The following is a 19,815-nucleotide window of genomic DNA, read 5'->3' on the forward strand; positions in this document are numbered from 1 at the left end:
AATTATTTGAGATAATTGCGCATTCATGGATTGGTTTAAAAGGGGTTATGTATCGATACGACACCTGACAAAACTTGACACATTTCTGGACTTTTATAAAGAAACAGCCAAGAGAACAAAACTACATATTTTTATATTAGATAAATGAAATGTGCACTTTTTTATTTTAAAATTTACATTTTACATGATTCTCAATTTATATTCACGACTGCTAATATTTGTACAGGCTTTACTTTTTATTTCAACGTAGTAATTAGCAATTCATATTTCAAATTTAAATTTTATATTTGAACAGATTTGTTACGTGACAGCATTAATTGAAGTTTAAGGGTCAAGATCGTGATATCTGCATCTCCTGCGCTCCATCAAGCCACTCCCATAATAGCTGTCACCGCTCAAATTAATGCACGACTCTACATAATGTGTAAGACTCTAATACAATTATGAACAGGGCCATGAGGGGGTGGAAGTCGCGAGGCCTCTACACAATTTTGTGTGTGTGTGGGTCATGGCCCGGAGTTAGGTGGGGCATGGGGACTTGCTCCCCAGAGGAGAGCCAATCATGATTTTGTCTGAGCTATGAATATATAAAAAATAAAATTTTATTTTCTCATTTTATTTGTATTCCCTTGTTATTTTAGTGGAAGTAGCCTACGTTTTGGGCTAAATTAATTTCTATGACATTTAAGCCCCATACTCCATGAGCATGATTCGTCATGATTCTTAACTTGTCCATAGGCTACATGAGAGGGACCTCTCTTTCATTATTTTCCAGCTTGAGCAAGTAGTGGGAGTAATGGAAGTGATATATACACATTTTAATAAACCGAATGAATAAAAATGTGTTGGACTGAGTCACTGCTGGCTGAATTTTACAGTCGATTTCCACATGAAGGGTAGCTATTTTTCCCCCTTCTCACAAAACAGCTTAGCCTATAGCTACTGTTTCAGCTATTAAAATGGTTCAGTTTTGTATGTACTGGCAAAGTGATTCTATTTCGTTTTTTAAGCTAATTTAGAAAAACATTTGAAGCATTTTTATTCGTTAAAAATATAAGTTGTTTTTTTTTTTTTTTTTAAGTTTTTTTAAAAGCGAACAAGCAGCTAAGCGGCAGACAGTAAGCTGATCATAGCCTATGTTTGAACAATTTAGCATTCTCTCAAATGATCACGATTTGCCTAAAAATAAAATCTATAGATAAAACAGTTCAAGCATACAAAATTTAAACATTTAACCTAGATAAATGTGCGCTATATCCAACAGTTTGTGCGAGGAGTGCAAGCTAAAGCGGAGCTTTGCCAGAACAGGCAGATGACTTTTTCACTTCTTTCAGTGGATACGCCCGTCATTTTTGCACATAAGCGGTAAGAGTAATGCATCATTAAGTAGCTGTAAAGGGTCTACAAAACGTTGTGCTTTTAAGTAAAGAAAAGTAAAACATGTGCTTTCTGCCAGGAAGCGCTTCACAAAATGAACGAAACTAAAAAGCGAATGCATGCCTCACAGACATGATAAATATATATAGAGTAGGTGATATCAGGTAAAATGGGCCATCAGGGTAAATGGGCCATTTAAGGTTTCAGGGAGTCCCAGCCTCACTGGAATTTAGAACCAATGACTACAAAGGATTTCAAACTGTTGTCTTAACTGTGCTTGACAAGTAACAGGTGATTTGATTGGTTTATGGTTGCTATGGTGGGTGGGGCAATAATTATCATCAAGACTGCACCAGAAAGCTGCATGGTAAGTAGCCTGGCATAGCAAATCTAACTAAACTATTATAAGGATGATAAATCTATAAAAAAAAAAAAAAACATGCACATAAAAAAAACTATGCATAATATCTGTCTTGATGGCATCCATCAGAAATAATGTTGTTAGTTTGGTATAGGAACATATTTTTTGAAAAGTGATGTTTTTTTCTTGGCGCCCAATTTGCCTTAACCCACTGAGGGTAAAATGGGCCACATGGTTCCCTCAGCTAAAAATGGGGCCATCATCTGTGTCACACATACACACACACACTCACCATGACCCCCCCAAAAGTAATAATGGTAGTAGATAATTAATTTACAGTGAGTATGGCAAGCGAAGAAGAGGCGAGAGGAGAGGAGAGAGAGGAGAGAGGGAGAAGGAAGAGAGAGAGAAAGTGAGAGAGGAGGAAGGATGAGAGAGGAGACAAGCAGAGGAGACAGGAAGTGAGAGAGAACAGGTTGAGGAGAAAGGAATGCAGAGGAAATGAGAGGAGACAGAAAGATAGAAAAGAGAGGAGGAGCAAGGACAAAAGAAAGAAGAAAAAAGAAAAAAAAGAAGAGATAAAACAAAATAAAAAAAAAAAAAAAAAAAAAAAAAAACAGAGAAGAAAAGTAAAAAACCAAATGACCCTAAGGCTACTGAGGAATGGGTAAAATGTGATCCATGTTCTGCCTAGTTTCATGAGAGCTGTGGTGAAGAGAATGGTATCTTTGATGACGATTGTTTCATTTGCAAAAGACTGTGTTTGAAAAAATGTTTACATCACACACACAAATCAGTTATCAATTTTTGAATGTGAATTTTTGTAATTTGCACATTTCCTTCTAAATGTATTGTTTACACACACACACACACACACACACACACACACACACACCACTGACATCAGTTCACTGATCTATGTTGTTCCAAAATGGGCTTTTTTAATTGCACATTTGAATACACCCAAAAAAGATATTTTTTTTTTAATGGCACATATGAATATGTTTGTTTAATGCAGTTTAAATGTTATGTGGCTGTATAAGCAGTTGTGTTTTAAAATTAAAATTGATGATAAATTACTAATTCCCTTTGCAGTTTGACTGGCCCATTGTACCTGAAACAGCTGGCCCATTTTACCTGAAACTGCTCATGCAAAAACAGTTGGCACAACTGATGTTTCAAGAACTGTAGGGCCTAAATAATTCTATTTTATTACATAATTTCAACACAAAATTATCAAAAACAGTCATTATTAATCATAAATACACATGGAATAGGCATATATGGTATTGTATTATTGTCCCAAACGATTTACCAAAAAGTGGCCCAATTTAGCTGATATCACAAAATTACTTAAAGAAAAAAAAAAAAAAAACACAACCTAAAGATGCACTTCTCTCTAAAGGTGCGTCTAACGAAGAGATGGCGAGTCAGGATCAGCAACTTCATCCTTGACAGACTCAGAAAACACTATTTATTAGTAAATAATTCCAATATCTCCTTCCTATTTCCCCCGTCACATTTATGGTAATCACGTTTGCCGATGCTTTGCGGCAAGCTTGAGCCTATTTCGTGTATTTGAATGCAGAACTGTTCAGCTGCGCTGCTGCTGCGGGACAATAAACACCGCGAGCCGCTGACAGTGACTTATACCGGTCTCTGTTGTTTCCACCAGCGCGGAAACACTAATTGATGGATGTCTAAAATATAAAAAATGAGAAGCCTGAGGCCCGGCCCGCCTCTGAACTATGGCGGGGAAATTGGCCCGAAGCCCGGCCCAAGAGGCGTAAAAAAAAGTCGGGGTGAAATGCAGGGTTCTAGATCAGCCTAAAGTTTAACTTTTAAAACTGTCATCCTAACAAACAGCTTTACTGATTCTTATGTCTATGTCAGCTATGGGCCATTTTGAGTCTTTTCAAAGGACAAACTTGGGTGGAAAAAACAGTAAAAAGCGACATAAAATGCCGGCCAGGAGTCGAGGCCCTGTGCTGTCGCACACTCCACGCACAACCCGTCACGGATTATGAAGTAATTTTTACGACGTATAAATCTTTCGGTTAGTAAAACCGTCTCTGTCTATAGTATTAAAGACTATAGTACAACATTATATTAGCCTCTTTAAATACATTTTTAAATTCTAAATTATGGTCCCTGGATCAGGATGATACTCTAGTAATAAAGTAGCTGTGGTAGCAGATCAAGTATCAATTCTGCTTAAAAAGATGCAATCTAACCCTGTTTACATGAAATAAGCCTGCTCCCTAGCAGGTTTAAGCTACGTACCTGTTGCTATGACAGCAACTCCGGGATGAAGCTGCGAAGAACCAAATGATCCACGGCTTCATAACAAATCAATCAAATCCAGCTAACCCGAGCTGGCGAGAATGCAGGGAGTGACCTGGACTATAGCCTATTATTTGCGGTTGTGGTTGCGGAATAAATACTGCTGTTGGTTTACTAAGAGAAATGGGCCATTGCCCATTGGAATTTCACTGCTCTTACGCATTTTCATTGGTTTGTTTTTAGCAGTTTCCATAATGTAACCAGATGTAGCACAAGTCTTGGTAATAATTTGTATAATAAAAGCCTATAATAAATCGGGGTGGTAAAATACACCATGTAAAACACCAAAAGACCACCTCAATGTTCAAACTACCCAAATACACCAAAATGCAAAAGTAAATTTCTAAAGTGACAAATTGAGCAAAAATAAAGTGACCAGTTTAACCATTATACACCATTAGGGTATTTTTGGGGCCTGGAGAAGTTTTTGTCATGCCCTGACATTTTGTGCTTTTTTTCAGTTTCTTATAAATATCTAAATGGCTAAAGTCTAATCTCACTGTAATCAGCACAAACTAAGGCTATAATAATATGTGAGCAGCATGTATGTACATGATTGTGTTTTTGAGGAAAAAAAATGTTATCGCGTGGTTAGTGAAAAACTAAAAAATGTTAAAAAATCACTTGAATAAGGCAATAAAACACATACAGAAAATTGGTTCCCAGGAATTTTTGAGAACTGGAGCTTGTAGCCTAAATTTTTTTTTTTTCTAAATGTGAAAATCATCTTGTTTACTCACTTACAGAAAACAATATATTGATTTAAATTTTTCTAAGACACTTTTTGTTGGTAAAAGTCATATCTTGAGTGGCGTCAACTATCATGAATTCACACCTGAAGACAAAGGCCTGCATAATGAGCTGCATAATGAGCCATTCAGTCAGCTGTGTCACTGAGAGGGATGAGTTACAAGAAAGAATGTGAGGACAAAATAAATGTATATAATTTTATGTTTTGTAGTTTATTTAGAATATATTTAATTATCCCACAACATAATTTAATATTCACTTGTGAGTGCAGTTAAACAGTTTATTAGGAACAATCAAAGCTGACTTTCAAACTGAATTTTTTGCATCATTACTCCAGTCACACAATCCTTCAGAAATCCTTTTAACAATCTTATTTTCTACAAAAAAAAAACATTTATTGTTATTATTATCATTATTATTATTATTATTATGTATTAATGTTGAAAGAGCTGAGAATATTTTTTTTTCAGGTTTTTAGGGGGATAAATTGAAAGAACAGCAATGTTTGTTACATTTATTTACAGTTACATTTATTGGTACATTTATATTATTTACATCAAGCTTTTGAATGGTATAGTAGTGTATATTGTTATTGAAACTTCATAATATTTCACTTGATTATACATTTTAGTCAGGAATTATAGTTTGGAAAAAGTCTTTGGAAAAAGTCTAACTAGTAAAATGTTTACACGTTATGTGAAAACTAGTACAAGTATATAAATAAATAAAAAGAGACTTACTCATGTTTATGATCTCTGCTGAATAAAGTGCTTCATTCTTTTTCTGAGGAAATCAAAATCTCAAATCCTCAACCACATCACACATCTTTTTGGGGTGAATTATGTCTTATTCCTCTCATCTTGAAGCAAACAGTAAAAATAAAAAAAACTTGAAGAACAATCTCGCTGCGTTGTCTTCTGTTGTGTGGGTATTCAAAGCCGCGCTTCAGTGAAACATTTGAATCTCAAAAGCGCGTTCGGCTGAGGAGGGCGTGGTCGCATTAGAAGATAATGAAGGGAGGCGTGAAAAACGGACATCAGCGTTGTTTTTCATATGGATTACTTTATCACAGAATATTTGTTTTTTCAGCAGCACTTGTTTAGTTTAAAAGTAGACATGTCAGGCTTTCTATAGATATCTCTCTCATGTCTCTGTGTTGAGTATTCACTGAGTTACAGTTCATTTAATGAAGCGTTTGTAACTGAAGATCAGCGCCAGACAAAGGCTGCAGACAGCACTCCTTGTTTGTTATCTTTAATTTTATAAGTGCACAAAGTTTTGTTGTTATTATGTCTGTATACAAAAAAAAAAAAAAGTAGACTGACAAACTAAATGGGATAAGGTTGACAAAATGAAAACTAAGGACATTTAACACGGGACTGACAAACACTTAAATTAAAAATAGCTGACAGAATTAAGTCAAGTTAACAGGTTAGAACAGTGATCCTCAAATCTGGCTCGCGAGATCCACTTTCCTGCAGAGTTTAGCTCTAACCCTAACCAAACACACCCGAGTTTGCTAATCAATGTTTTCAGGATCATTAGACTTGATGATCACTGCATTGAGTATTCACTGCACGATTATGACAAAAAAAGCGATTATTCCCTTGAAATTGTAATTTCGATTATTAATTACGATTATCACAATTTACATTGAATAATGTTTTATCACCCTGGTTTGATGAAACTGCAACACATGCCACGGTTTATGGAAAATAAACAAGCTGAGAGCTCTTACTGAAAAAACTTGGTTGTTTTTCTGTTGTATTAGAGCCTGCAAATGTCAATACATCGGATTGTGCTAAGATTAAAACAGTGGGAAACACTCTTAAGATAAACATGTAGAAAGAAAAAAACCGCCAATAACATAAGTGCACTAGTGAACGAGTTAATTGCCACTTTGAACGGTTTACAAACTGTGGGCGATCCCATAATTGTAATACGACAATTAGAAATTCGATTAATTGTGCAGGCCCTACCACTGAATCAATTAAAGCCACAGTGCAGACAGGAGTAAACACGAAAAAGAAACTTCACTATGAAGTGAATTAAGTGAGCGGTTCCATGTTTCCCAACCACCATGACATTGGCTGTAAGAAAAGGAAAAAAAAAAAAAAACCTTAATATGCACCAAGACACCTCATTGTCAGGAGCTTTTGGCTCGTTTGAATTGATTAAAATTAGTATATGGCATCTTCACGTGATAATTACTTCATGATCAAACTGCACTATATAGCATGTTTTATATGCATGTGTTATGTAATCAAAATCACATTAGAGACAGGTGTCGAGAGAACGTAACCGATATGAACAATACTAGTCTGTAGTTGCAAGCACACACCGGTTCAGCGGTGCGCGCGACAAACGCTGCCAGTGTGGAAGCAATGTGCGCTCTACTTGCTCAATCCAGTGTGGAAACCGGCGTAAAGGCTGCGAATTTTACACAGCATTTTGCGCTTCTTAAAGAGGTGCAACAGAAGGCGACGGGATGACAAAAAAAAAAAAAGTGCATGCACAAGTGTTCCAACATTTTAGCGACAGTACCCACATAACTACCTACATTACGTACGGGAAGAGAAACGCAATGAGATACTACCGTTTAAAAAAAAAAATATACAAAAAAAACAAATGACAGTAGCAACGCCCGCACTGGACCTATAAACCGCGTTTAAAAAGTCTAATGTGGAGGTTCTTATTTCACAGAAGCATGCAACCTACAGATTTGTATACGGCATCTATAGCTGTTCCGGTTTAATTAGAGATGCATGTGTTTGACTTACCAATATCAGACTCACAGAACACCCGTTTGAGGGTGTCTTTGAAGACAAGTCCAGCCCTCGGCCTACATGCTCGTTCAGTCCCGCAGACAGTTACGAACAGCAGCCCCTAGAGTCACAGCAACAGACAGCGGGACACTCATCCTCATACGTGTTGACCAGGTAGATTACTAACGGTGTGGACCAAAAAGAGTTTTCGTTCTCTCTCTAGAAAGCTCTAAAAGTAGCCTCTTATATAGCTCTTATATCTCCCGCCATCTGACCTCACCAACAGAGTTGCCAGGTGCGCCCAAATCGCGGGGGGTTTTAAAAGTACAAAAAAAAAAAAAAAAAAAAAAAAACGGAATATAATTGCAAACAATGCTCATGACCACACCTCACGTACTACGGTGGCCGAGAGAGCATCAACGCGCCGCCGCAACTTTAGGAAAACGGCATGCAAATAGAAAAAGCACAGCAAATTTAGAAAACATCTCCATCAGTAGCCGTTGTAGCTCGTTGTTGATTGGCTGGAGTAGTACGGTGGGTGGAGTCCACGTATTGTCACAAATGCTTGCAAACTATCTACAAATGCACAGGAATGCGATACAAAAATAAACTGCCAGGCAAAGTTGTGGTTGTGACATAAATATATACGCGGTGAATATGTTTTTTTTGTATTTGCAAATCTCGTTTTATATTTATCAATCAATTTAATTAAGGTTTGTGAAACTTTAAGATTTTTTGTGGATCCCTCATTCTATTTATTTGTCAATAAATAGGTTAAAATTTTGTTTATCTTGTAGATCATAATGTATTTGGAAACCAAGCAAACAATTCTATCTCCATACATGTGCAGCAAATAAGCTCACACCACAACCAAATACAGAAAGGCCGCTGCAAGTAATATGCACCATTGGGGAAATGGGAAAGTCTTTGGCCAATGGTTAGAGTCTTTGACTCCTACCCTAAGGTTGTGGGGTTCGCGAATCTTGGGGCCGGCAATACAATTGGACTGAGGTGCTGCTGAGCAAGGCACCAAACCCCCAAACTGCTTCCCGTGTGCCGTAGCATAAATGGCTGCCCACTGCTCTGGGGGTGTGCACTTTGGATGGGTTTAAATGCAGAGCACAAATTCTAAGTATGGGTCACCATACTGGCTGTATGTTCACATCACTTTTCAATTTTTTTTATGATGCCAATCAATACTTTTAGCAAAAATTTGGTAGTTCGGCCGGTTTTTCAGGCTAAGTATCATCTGAAGGATCCTCTGAAGGGTTAAACATCCCTTCTTTCAGGTGTTCTGAGGATCCAGACTGGAGATTGTGTAAATCCAGTTACCAAACGGGATTAATCCCTAGTGGCAAACCAGAGAAACAAATAGAGGACAGAATTAGAGTAGCATGCTGTTCCAGACAAGTAAAATTAGTTCATTTAAAACCCAAGCCTAAAGAATGTGCATTTGATCATATATAACTGTAGTCCAAAATTATGAGATTTCGATTTGAATGAACTTCACCCAAAGAGAATGTGTTTTTAATCTGGATTGCTAAACAGTGTGTGGTGTCTGAACCCCAAACATTATCAGAAGGCTAATTGCAAGGTTGGGAATCCAAATTTGAAAAAAGCTCTACCTCATTTTAGTGGAGCTTTGCTATCCTAGGTACGACCGAAATGTCCAGCATTTTGTGACCTTAGGGAGCGTGATGGATTGTAGCATGGTAAAGGACTAGTTTTAGGTACACTGGAGCTAAACCATTAATGGGCTTTAAGTAATATTTTTGTAACCGATACTGGAACTTAATATAGAGTAGCCAGTGCAAAGACTTGAGTAATCGGATCATATTTCTCTTGACCCTTCGTAAGGACTCTAGCAGCTGCATTTAGGACTACCCTGTAGTTTATTGAAGATCAGGACAACCACCTAGCAGTTGCATTACAATAGTCCAGTCTAGAGTGCATGAATGCATGAACTAGCTTTTTTGCATCAGAAAAAGGTAACATGTTTCATAGCTTGGCAATGGTTTCTATGATGGAAGAATGCTGTTTTTCTCTGCTCTATTCTCTGCTCTGTCTTATCTGAATTTAATAGGAGAAAATTACTGGTCATCCTTTTACATTAACACTGTTAGCTTAGATAATTTAGAAGTTTCATCTGGTCTCGTTGAGATATATAGTTGAGTATCATCCACACTAAGTGGAAACCCTAATATTACCAAGCAGCATCATGTATATTGAAAATAGCAGAGGACCAAGGACAGATCCTTGTGGCACTCCATATTTTACTGGTGAGAAATGAGATGACTCCCCATTTAAATAAAGTGGCCGCAATCGGACAGGTAGGATCTATACCATCTTAAAGCCTGCCCTTAAATAACTGTATAGTTTTGTGTAATCATCTAGGAGTTGGTCGTGCTCTAGGGTGTCGAACGCAGGACTAAGGTAAAGGATAAAAGCAGCCTTGGTCTGACACGAAAAGAAAGTCACTTGTAATTTTAACAAGTGCAGTTTCTGTGCTATGGTGGGGCCTGAAACCCGCTGGAAATTTTTCATAGCAATCATTTTTTTGGCAGGAAGGAGCACAATTGAGGCAGACAACTTCCTAACTAATCTTAGACAAAATGGAAGATTTGAAATGGGTCTGTAATTTTCCAGTTCACTAGGATCTAGTTTGGTTTCTAAGAGGCTAATAACCACCCGCTTGTATGGTTTTTGGGACGTGACCCAAAGATAACGATGAGTTTAATATTGAGCAGTTCTTCTGCTACAAGTAAACAAACTCAGTAACTTAGTGGGGGTACAGGATCTAATATAAACCATGTTGTTGGTTTAGATGCAGTGCATAAGTTTTTTAGCCGTCTTCCTGTCCTATAGTTGTAAAGCAATTCTAAAACACTTCACAGTTTTCTTCCAAGGCGTTGTGCTGCACACCTTATTGATCAGGCTCCTGAAGTCCCTCTTCAGTGTCTCCGTCTGCCACAGCATTGTGTCATTAACCCCAGCGTGAAGCACGACCGCTCTGGGGCTCTCGTTGGCCTTCAGGATCATGGGTATCTGAAGAAACGTTGAGACACTGAGCACCAGGGAAACAGTGAGTGTGCACTTTTACTTCGGCTAACATAGCACAGACGTGTCGGACGATGGAGTCTGACGATCGCGGTCCATCTCGTGGAAGCGGTTCTGGGTGGAGATCTCAAAGACCGGATGGGGAGAGGTCATCGCCCGGGGCCTGGCTTGCGTCCTCTGCTGTGGGTGTACCCAGGGTCTGTGGTGTCCCGGCACCAACGTGAAGGACATCTGGGCAGATTGTGTCCTGGGTGCACCCGGCCGGTGCAGAGAAACACACGGAGTAGAGGTGGTGGGACTATTAGCAGCACGCTGTATACTGAACCCGGACTTGTGAGCGTCAGTCTGGGAGGTTTCCTGCACGGCTCTTCGCTCTCTCAGCTGGGCCTGCCTCTCCTCCAGGCCACAAATCTGCTTCACATCGTCCAGCTCGAGCTGCACCAAATGCAGCTTGAACGTGTCCTCACCTGCACTCAAAGGTAGACATACATCCACCATTAAAGCAAGTAACAGCGAGTAAAGCAATGGTAATGTGTGTGAATGGAGTATTAGCAATGCACGTGGGATTAGTGGCAACCACGCTGGCGATGCTAACGGGCTATAAGCTACTAGCGGACTCAGTAAATCAAAAAAAATAAAATAGTGATAAGGCACTCTGTTTTTGTAGAATACGATAGAGGATATATTCATGCATTATAGAAATGAAAATGGTGTATAAAATATATTTTAAGAAAAAAAAGACTAAAGAATTAACATGACTGAACTCAAACTCAAGATACACAGCAACCAACAAGACCCTTCCTGTTTGTTGCTGCCATGTGTCTTGAGTTTGAGCGCCATCATGTTAACTGAAACGTGAACACTGCCAACCACTAAAAACTACAATAAAAACATAACATAAAAAAAATAAAAAAAACAAAAAAACAACAATACAAGACAAAGCAAAAACAAAACAAAACTTACCCAACTTTAAATTCTAAACTTGCCTAATACAGGGAAAAATATGAAAACAAACAACAGAAAGACAATAACACTTCCTTAACTACCTAGCTTAACCAAAACAGGAGAAAGGAGTTAATAAAAGAAAAAAAGGGCACCCTCCTCCCTACAAATTATATGTCAATTTAACCAATGTTAAATAAAGAGCTATCAAAAGACAGCAATATTGAGAGTTACCAGTCTAGGTGGGAGCACAGCAACAGTACTCTAACTACAACTCTAGCATAGATTTGACATTAAGCATCAGTTAGCAAATACCAAAAACAACTACCAACACTTGGTGTTGAGGCTGCAGAGACGTTCCATATGGCAAGAAAGAGATGGCTCAAACCTTCTCCTTTCTTCTCTCTCTCAACTGTGCTTTCTTGATGGCTTTTATAGCTGGTTTCCTCTCTGGAGGAGCCAATGAATGAGGAGTTAGTTGGTCATCAGGAAACGAGTATCAGGTGCCAGTAATCAGCTGCTATTAGAACAGCAGCACAGGAGAGAAAAGAAAACTGAGAAAACACAAAAACTCTTGACTGACCCCAAAACAGTACAAATTACGTCACAGGACGTAACGCCCCAATCACCAAGTTTATAACCCATGGCTTATAAACAGTTAATACTTCACATGTACAGTACACTTTAGTCCCCATCACAGGCTCTGGAGAGCGAATCTGCCACCACATTCTCTGAGCCAAGTTGTATTCTTGCAGATAGAGTGACTAACGCATCAAACTCTGGTTCCCATTGCACATGCGAGAAAGGAAGACAAGAGGGTTATGGTCAGTGTAAACAACAAGAGGGGTACAACTACCTCCAACATACACTTCAAAATGCCTAAGGGCCATCACCAATGCCAGAACTTCCTTCTCGATGGTACTATAGTTTTGTTGAGACTTTAAAAATTTATTGGAAAAATAACAGACAGGATGCTCAATTCCTTGCACCAGCTCCTACATCACTTGCGTCAACTTGAAAGGCAAAGAAAAGTTAGGAGCTGATAAAACAGGACTATAACAGATAAGGTGTTTGGCAGCATCACACTCTTACAAAATCCTCTATCCTTTTGCTTCAGTAGGCTTGACATAACCCTGACCAACCTTTTTATCAAGGTAAGTTACAACACCTTTAGCAACTTGGCCAAATTGAGGGTTAACTGAGCCTCAATTAACCTTGTAAACAGTTTCTCCAAACTGCAGATGTGATCTTCCCACTCATCTGAATAGACTAGAATGTCATTTAAGTAAGCCTCACAATTGGGCAGGCCTAGCAAAACTTTTTGCATAAGTCGTTGAAACGTGGCAGGTGTGTTTCGCATCCCAAAAGCCATACAGTTATACTGTAAGAAGTCATCAGGTGTTACAAATGCAGAGATCTCACACGTGCATGCTGTTAGTGGAACCTGCCAATAGCCTTTTAACAAACTTTGATGCACCAAGTCTGTCCATGCAGTCTTCCATCCGTTGTAAGGGAAAGGAGTCAGGTTTTGTCATACTGTTTACTTTTCTATAATCTGTACAAAAGTGAAAAGTGTTGTCAGACTTTGGGACCAGAAGGCATGGAGAACTCCAGGGACTTTGGCTGGATACAGCCAGTCCATTTGTGAGCAGATAATCTACCTCTGATCTCATGATTGCTCGCTTTGTAGGATTCATTCTGTATGGATGTTGCTTGATAAGAATAGAATTGCCTACATCGATGTCATGAAACAACATACTGGTTCTACCAGGCACATCAGCAAACATTGTAGGATGTTTCTGTAACAACATTTCAACATCCTTACACTGGTCTTCAGGTAAATAAGATAAACAAGAGTCCAAACTACTCAGAATAGCTGAATTATTCAAACAAATATCAGGTGAATGAGGTTCAACTAACAATTCCTCAACATCAGGACTGCAAACGGGAGCAACTGTAACACTGGGTTTCAGTGTTGGTGAGGGAAGAGAGATCTCGAAAGAATTACGTGCAACATAACGCTTTAACAAGTTAACATGACACACTATCTTTTTACAACGAAGATCGGGAGTATTTACAACATAGTCTGTCACTAAGTTTTTGCTTTGACTTTGAAAGATGTCCTACATAATCAATCAACAACTTTTCAAATGGCTCATCAATAACAGGAATTGGATCAAGGAGAGCTTTTGGGACAGTTTGATTTGGTTTGCCTGCACGCTGGCAGACATCACAGTAGCAACAAAAATTAGACACAGTGGATTTTACTCCAGGCCAATAAAATGCTTTGTAATGCACTGAAATGTTTTGTTGACACTGAGGTGCCCCACAAGAACATTTTCGTATGCCAATTTCAAAACTTGAGAACGGTAACTGGCAGGCACAACAACCTGATATACAGCCAACCAGTCGTTATGTTCTGACGATCTTGGTTCCCATTTGCGCATTAAGACTCCATCATCCCAAAAGTAACCTACCCTTGCTGTTAAAAGATTGCAATGATCTACCGCAAAACGAATGCATTTTGCAAGTGTAGGATCTGACTTCTGCGCAGCAGCAAGGTGTTCCTTGCACCCCATGGAAGGAAGCTCAGCTGAAGGCAGAGGGTCATGCTCAGACACCATTTCCAGTGGAACAGACAACTGGCACTCTACTGACGCGGGTTGCTCAGCCATGAAAGAATTTGAAAGATCAACTCCATCTTGAAACCTTCGTGACTGAGACCGAGTGACCACACATGCTGGAAAAACATTAGGAAGTTTCTTAACAAGATCTGTCACAATCATTGATCAAAGGGCCAGGACCGGCAGACCACGAGCTCAGATTTTTTTTATACATACCAAATACCATATTTTCTACATTTCAATTTTTTATGGCATATATAATTTCTTCTTCATTTAAAATATTTTTACAATTAACGCTATACAAAGAGTGGAATACAAACTTATATCTTACCTCATGTAGCCTAGAAGATTCCGCTGCTTTTGCTGTGTCAGAATTAATATTGGAAGCGTCAGAGTTAGAGACCTCCACTCTTTTAGTTGTGGGTTTATATATATATATATATATATATCTATATATATATATATATATATATAATAGAATATAAAAAACTAGACAAATATCCATTTTGTTTGTTTTAGCCATATATCTGCATCCACGCCATACTTTGAAATTCGCGAGTTTTGAGATTATTACGCTTTAAAAAAATAAAAATAAATAAATAATAATAATAATAAAAAAAAAAAAAATAACATAAAAAAATAATAATAATAAACACTTTAAATAAACATTATTTAGCTTTAACTTACTCATTAAAATAATAAGATAATACAAATAAAATGAGAAAATGTGAACATATTTGTTTTATTAATAGCTCTGGCAAAATCAATTGGCTCTGGTTGAGATGTTAAAACAAATAAAAATCGCACCTTTCACTGAGGCTTGTTCCGGTCAGGTTCGTTACTTGTTGCGGTTCTCGATGTGGTCTGTGAGTATTTGCAGCGCCTTTCTGTATTTGGTTGTGTTGTGAGTCTTTGCAGGGCATGTGTTGTCAAACTAATGAAGATATTTTCTTAATTTGCTGGTATTTTTGGTTTTTTTTTTTCTTTCTCTCATTTGCATAATTTGCAGAGCTCTCTCGGCCACCGCAATTACAATCACGCACATAAATAAAGCTGTGTCCGAAACCATCCGCTATATAGTGCACCATATCGGGTTTCAGCAATTTTGTAGTGATGTCCGAATTCTGAGTGAACGACTTTATTCCCTACATTCGTCCACTACTTTTTACACACAATTAATTCTGATTTCGAGTGTACAACCGATGTACACTCGCTGAAGCACTATTTCCCACAATCCAATGCGGAGAACCGACGAGCTGAGTGGGAGAGAGCGAGTTTGAATGAGAGATGCCGTTTACATCTTTATTATTTCTGCTTTAATGTTTATTTCATAGAGTTATTTATATTAAAATATTTTATGTAGGCAATAACTAAGTTTAATATTTTACTAATTTACTGAGGTGGCATCGTTGTTAACATACAAAAATGATGATAATTTGGTGGATAATTTAAAAATGTCAAATTTACGGTCGCCTGAAGGCTCTATTCTACAACACCCTTGAAAAAAAAAAAGCACAGCATATGCTGGTTAAGTATGTTTTGACGCTGGGGTGCTGGTTTATGTTGGTCCTTTGCTGGTTTATGCTGATCCTTTGCTGGTTTAAGCTGGTCCTTTTGCTGGTTTATGCTGGCCCTTTGCTGGTTTAAGCTGGTCCTTTTGCTGGTTTATGCTGGCCCTTTGCTGGTTTATGCTGGTCTTTGCTGATCATGTGCTGGCAAAGGACCAGGGTGTCTAGGGCAGTCATAAATCAGCAAAGAACCAGCATCCCAGCATCAAAACATACCTAACCAGCATATGCCGGTTTTTAGGTATCCACATCTTAGATTCACGCGTTTTTTTTCAGTAGGGCATTATCTTATCTGAGTTTAAAACGCTGCTCGGGAGAGTGTCAAAGATACTAAAAATAATAAATACACAAAATCATGAACATTTGTTAAAATGTGTTTATTTTTTTTTCTCAGTATTTTAATGATTATGAACATAAAAGAATCACAAAACAAATTAATAATATACCATATATGAAACCACAAAGCTGACGCCGAGGTATGTATAATTACAATATAAAGTAATTTTGAGTTTTATTGATAAAAGGTACATGTAATATTTTTCCCTAAAGGTGTGTTACATGTAATATAAAAGAACACATTACAATGTTTTTGAAACCGCTTTAAGTCTCACGCTCAGTGTATACGTCCAAGCCTAAAAACCAAGCCTTAAAAAAATACTCAAATATTATGTATAATATTGTTAGCATATATTTTTTTAAGCTCGTTCCATTTTTTATGTGATTATAATATAAGGTATTGATTGTACTTCTCTTTATTACTCTTTTTTTAAATGAATTTTAAAATGAAATAAAAAGAATAGAAAAATAAAAATATACATAAATATGTATATATAGAAAACATGTATACATACAATTTTATACATACAAAACATGTCTGCAATAAACTATTTTGTCTGTGCCTGTAGAAATGTATTGACTAGATGAAGTACATGTATTTGTGCTACTATCACCCTGAATAAGATACACACATATATTAATATCTAAACTTATGTTTGCAAACTTATGCATGTTTATGTTTGAAAATAACCATAGTCAACCATTAGTCATTCTCTTCAGAAACACTTGGAAAAACTCATAGTATTTCATAGGGACTTATAGGCCTTTGGTGGTTTGACAAACACATGGACATAAAAACGTTGAATCAGTTTTATTGACTCTGCACGTAAGCCAAGCATTACATTAAGGTTGCACTCAAGTATATTCCTAAGAGTATTATTTGCATAAGGGCAAAGCATGAGCAAGCTGAAGTGTTCTAACTTTTCATAAGGGTTTAGTTCTTGCTGTGATGCTAGTGGTGTTTGTTATTTTTAAGTCACTTTGGATGAAACTTCTGCTAAATGAATAAATGTAAACAGATTTTTTTCACAGGAAAAACAAAACGTATAGGCTATTATTAGGATATTTTGGTTATTTATATGCAAAGAACAGTTCGCCATTTTGTGATATACAGGCCATGAAAACTAAGTGAAATAAAGCACAAATTAAATGAAGTAGATTTTTTCCCCAAAAGAACCCATTAGTTTATTTGCGGTCATTCAGTGGACTTAATCGGTCTCAGTAGCGCCCCCTCTATGCAGCATACATACACTGCGTTTCAATATAACTAACAACTTCTAAATCATTATCAGCTTTCTGCATCTTGATAATTTCCTGTTGTATGATGTGGCTGTGGTTCTGTGGAAAGGAACCTTAAACGTTGCGGTTTTTGCAAATGCACTGGAATGCATTGGATATAAATGCTTACATTTCCCATTAAATACTCACTTTTTCATGCCAAACAATTTAATGGTTAATGGCATATCTCCATGAAAACAGTTTTGTATGTATTTGACTGCATTGCAAAGCTCCAGTGAAATGTTTAAATTCATTTAAGAATGTTCTAAGCATTCTGAAGAACAAATGTCAAAACTGGCAGATGCATTTGGTCTTCAGGGAGTCATTTTTAGGAGCTTTTTTAAAAAAAATCATTTTTGCCATTTGCAGGAGCCGTCTCTGCATGGCAGGCAAACAGCCTGAAGAGCGTCTTCATAATCAAGACTGAGTGCATTTTTGACTCCTATCAGACACTTTCTTTGAGGCTTCTTGGTCAAACAGGATGCTCCAGTACAGGATGTAATCTGTAGAGATCACGGTTTGAGAGAACGACAACTGTTTCACTGCAGCAACAACAACAACAACAACAACTAGATATCATTGAGAACAGTTGGTGGCTAATGCAAAGGCTCCAAGTATTAATTACAAAACCCCAAGTATACTAATGCAACACATTTGTTTAGGAAGATCTGGAGACTTGAAGCTTGTTTGTCTTTTAGGTCTGCATGCTTAGGTTCTTCTCTACCAAGCAATGTTTAAATCACAAGAGGAACTTCCTCTATGGCATCTGGGATGTTCTTGTCAAATTCGTGATGCATTAAACCTAGAAATCTTTTACAAAAACTTTCTGAAAATGATCTGAGCCCAGGGTTTAGAGTACATTTTTTGACAATCAATTGCAGAAAACCTTAGTTGGGCAAAAATTAAGACCACTGGATTTCGACAGCACTGAACTCAGAACTCAATTCAGACTATGGTTAATTATTGTAAACATATGATTTGGATTATTACCTCACAGACACAGCCTCTCTGATACATGCTGAGGTTCCCCTTTTGAACGGAGGAGAGTTGGTCCCAACGCCACACAAGGTCACATAAACCAAAAACCATCACTCCATCCACAATATTTCCTTAGGTGAAAGAAAAAAAAATAATTTAAAATTTTTTTTACAGTTGAAGTATTTCTGTATATGCAACTTTTTTGTACCTAGAGATGTCCTCACTTACTGAACCCTCTTGTTCTTTTGAGATTCATTAGTGTTTTTAGGTTTGAGGTCCTGGATAATATCAGTCTTTTCTTTGAGGAGGACATCACGGAGGAGAATTACTGTTCACTTATGAAAGGTGTGATCGAGTTCTTAAATGATTTTTGAGCTACTAAAATGGAACATTAGGCTTCATTGATCTGACTGGAATACACTAAGACTTTTAAAATCTAAACAGATACACTAACACTGGTTTTGTAAATGGTTAGAAAAAAAAAGAAACTGGATATAATACACTAATCTACTGAGGTTCACAAACTAACAGACTCTGAACTCATCCCAAACACACAGAAATGTGTCTTGTTGTTAGGACATGCATAAGTGAAAACAATGTGCTCTAAAATCGTAATCTAAAAAACAATGTAACAATGTAATCTAAAAAACTGAAGACTACTAGTTGAATTCACTGTGATTCTCTTTGAAACGTTAACTCAGACTGCCCAAAATCTGCAGACTGGCTCTGACTTGCACAAACTCATCCAGACTGCAAATCAGGGCATAACATGTGAAGTATATTAGAGCCCCAACTGATGTTCACAATCAGCATCAGGAATTAGGGTGTTCAGTTTCAACTCAAAGTCTGCCTTCAGATAGTAAATGATTTTACCTGACAGCAGATACTCGCCGTTTTTTCCAGATGAGCGCCACATGATGTTTTCGTTGAGTAGATGACCGTAAAAAAAAGGGAAAAGAAACACACACAACCCTCTTGTTTTTTAAAAAAAATAAAAAAAAAAAAAAGGGAAAGAAACACAAAACACCTTGTTATTTAAAAAAAATAAAAATAAAATAAAATAAATAAAAGGATTGTACTAGTAAATGTAGAATTTGAAATTGTGTCAGGTACATTTTCTCACCGTGATAACTTTGATATTGAATGCAACCAAGTTGGGGAGAGTGCTGGCCACATTTCCAATGACCTTCGCTCGAATCACTAATTGGTAAAAGAGTCAGATCTGACAAATGTGTTTTTATTTTTAAAAATGTTTCTGGATTACTATGTCAGAAACAAAAACGTTCAGATTTTAAGTTTTCAGATTAAACCCAAAAGGAACTTGAAAGAATGTGGGCAAGCAAACAACATTGGAGCCCATTGGAAAACACAATATATTCCACACGGAGAAAAAAAAAAAAAAAAAAAAAAAAAAAAAAAAAAAAAAAAAAAGTCTT

General features: G+C 37.3%; 2 protein-coding genes across 4 annotated transcripts in view; one reads left to right on the forward strand and one right to left on the reverse strand.

Annotated features, from left to right (window-relative positions):
• LOC109081043 (synapsin-2-like) overlaps positions 1 to 19,815 on the forward strand; it is a 211,337-nt gene that overhangs the window by 57,961 nt on the left and 133,561 nt on the right. The window lies entirely within an intron of this gene.
• LOC109107235 (metalloproteinase inhibitor 3-like) overlaps positions 17,747 to 19,815 on the reverse strand; it is a 90,991-nt gene continuing 88,922 nt past the window's right edge. For 2 of the 3 annotated variants that reach the window (XM_042765853.1, XM_042765852.1), the window contains exons 4-5: positions 18,392 to 18,510; positions 17,747 to 17,904 (exon numbers count right to left, since the gene is read on the reverse strand). In XM_042765853.1, the coding sequence (XP_042621787.1) occupies positions 17,752 to 17,904; positions 18,392 to 18,510 (272 nt within the window). In that variant the 3' untranslated portion in view covers positions 17,747 to 17,751. Of the gene's footprint in view, positions 17,944 to 18,391; positions 18,511 to 19,815 lie in introns of all 3 variants that reach the window. The other variant, XM_042765855.1, reaches the window with a different exon arrangement.

This window comes from Cyprinus carpio, chromosome A11 (assembly GCF_018340385.1).
Source record: "Cyprinus carpio isolate SPL01 chromosome A11, ASM1834038v1, whole genome shotgun sequence".
Lineage (NCBI taxonomy): Eukaryota > Metazoa > Chordata > Actinopteri > Cypriniformes > Cyprinidae > Cyprinus > Cyprinus carpio.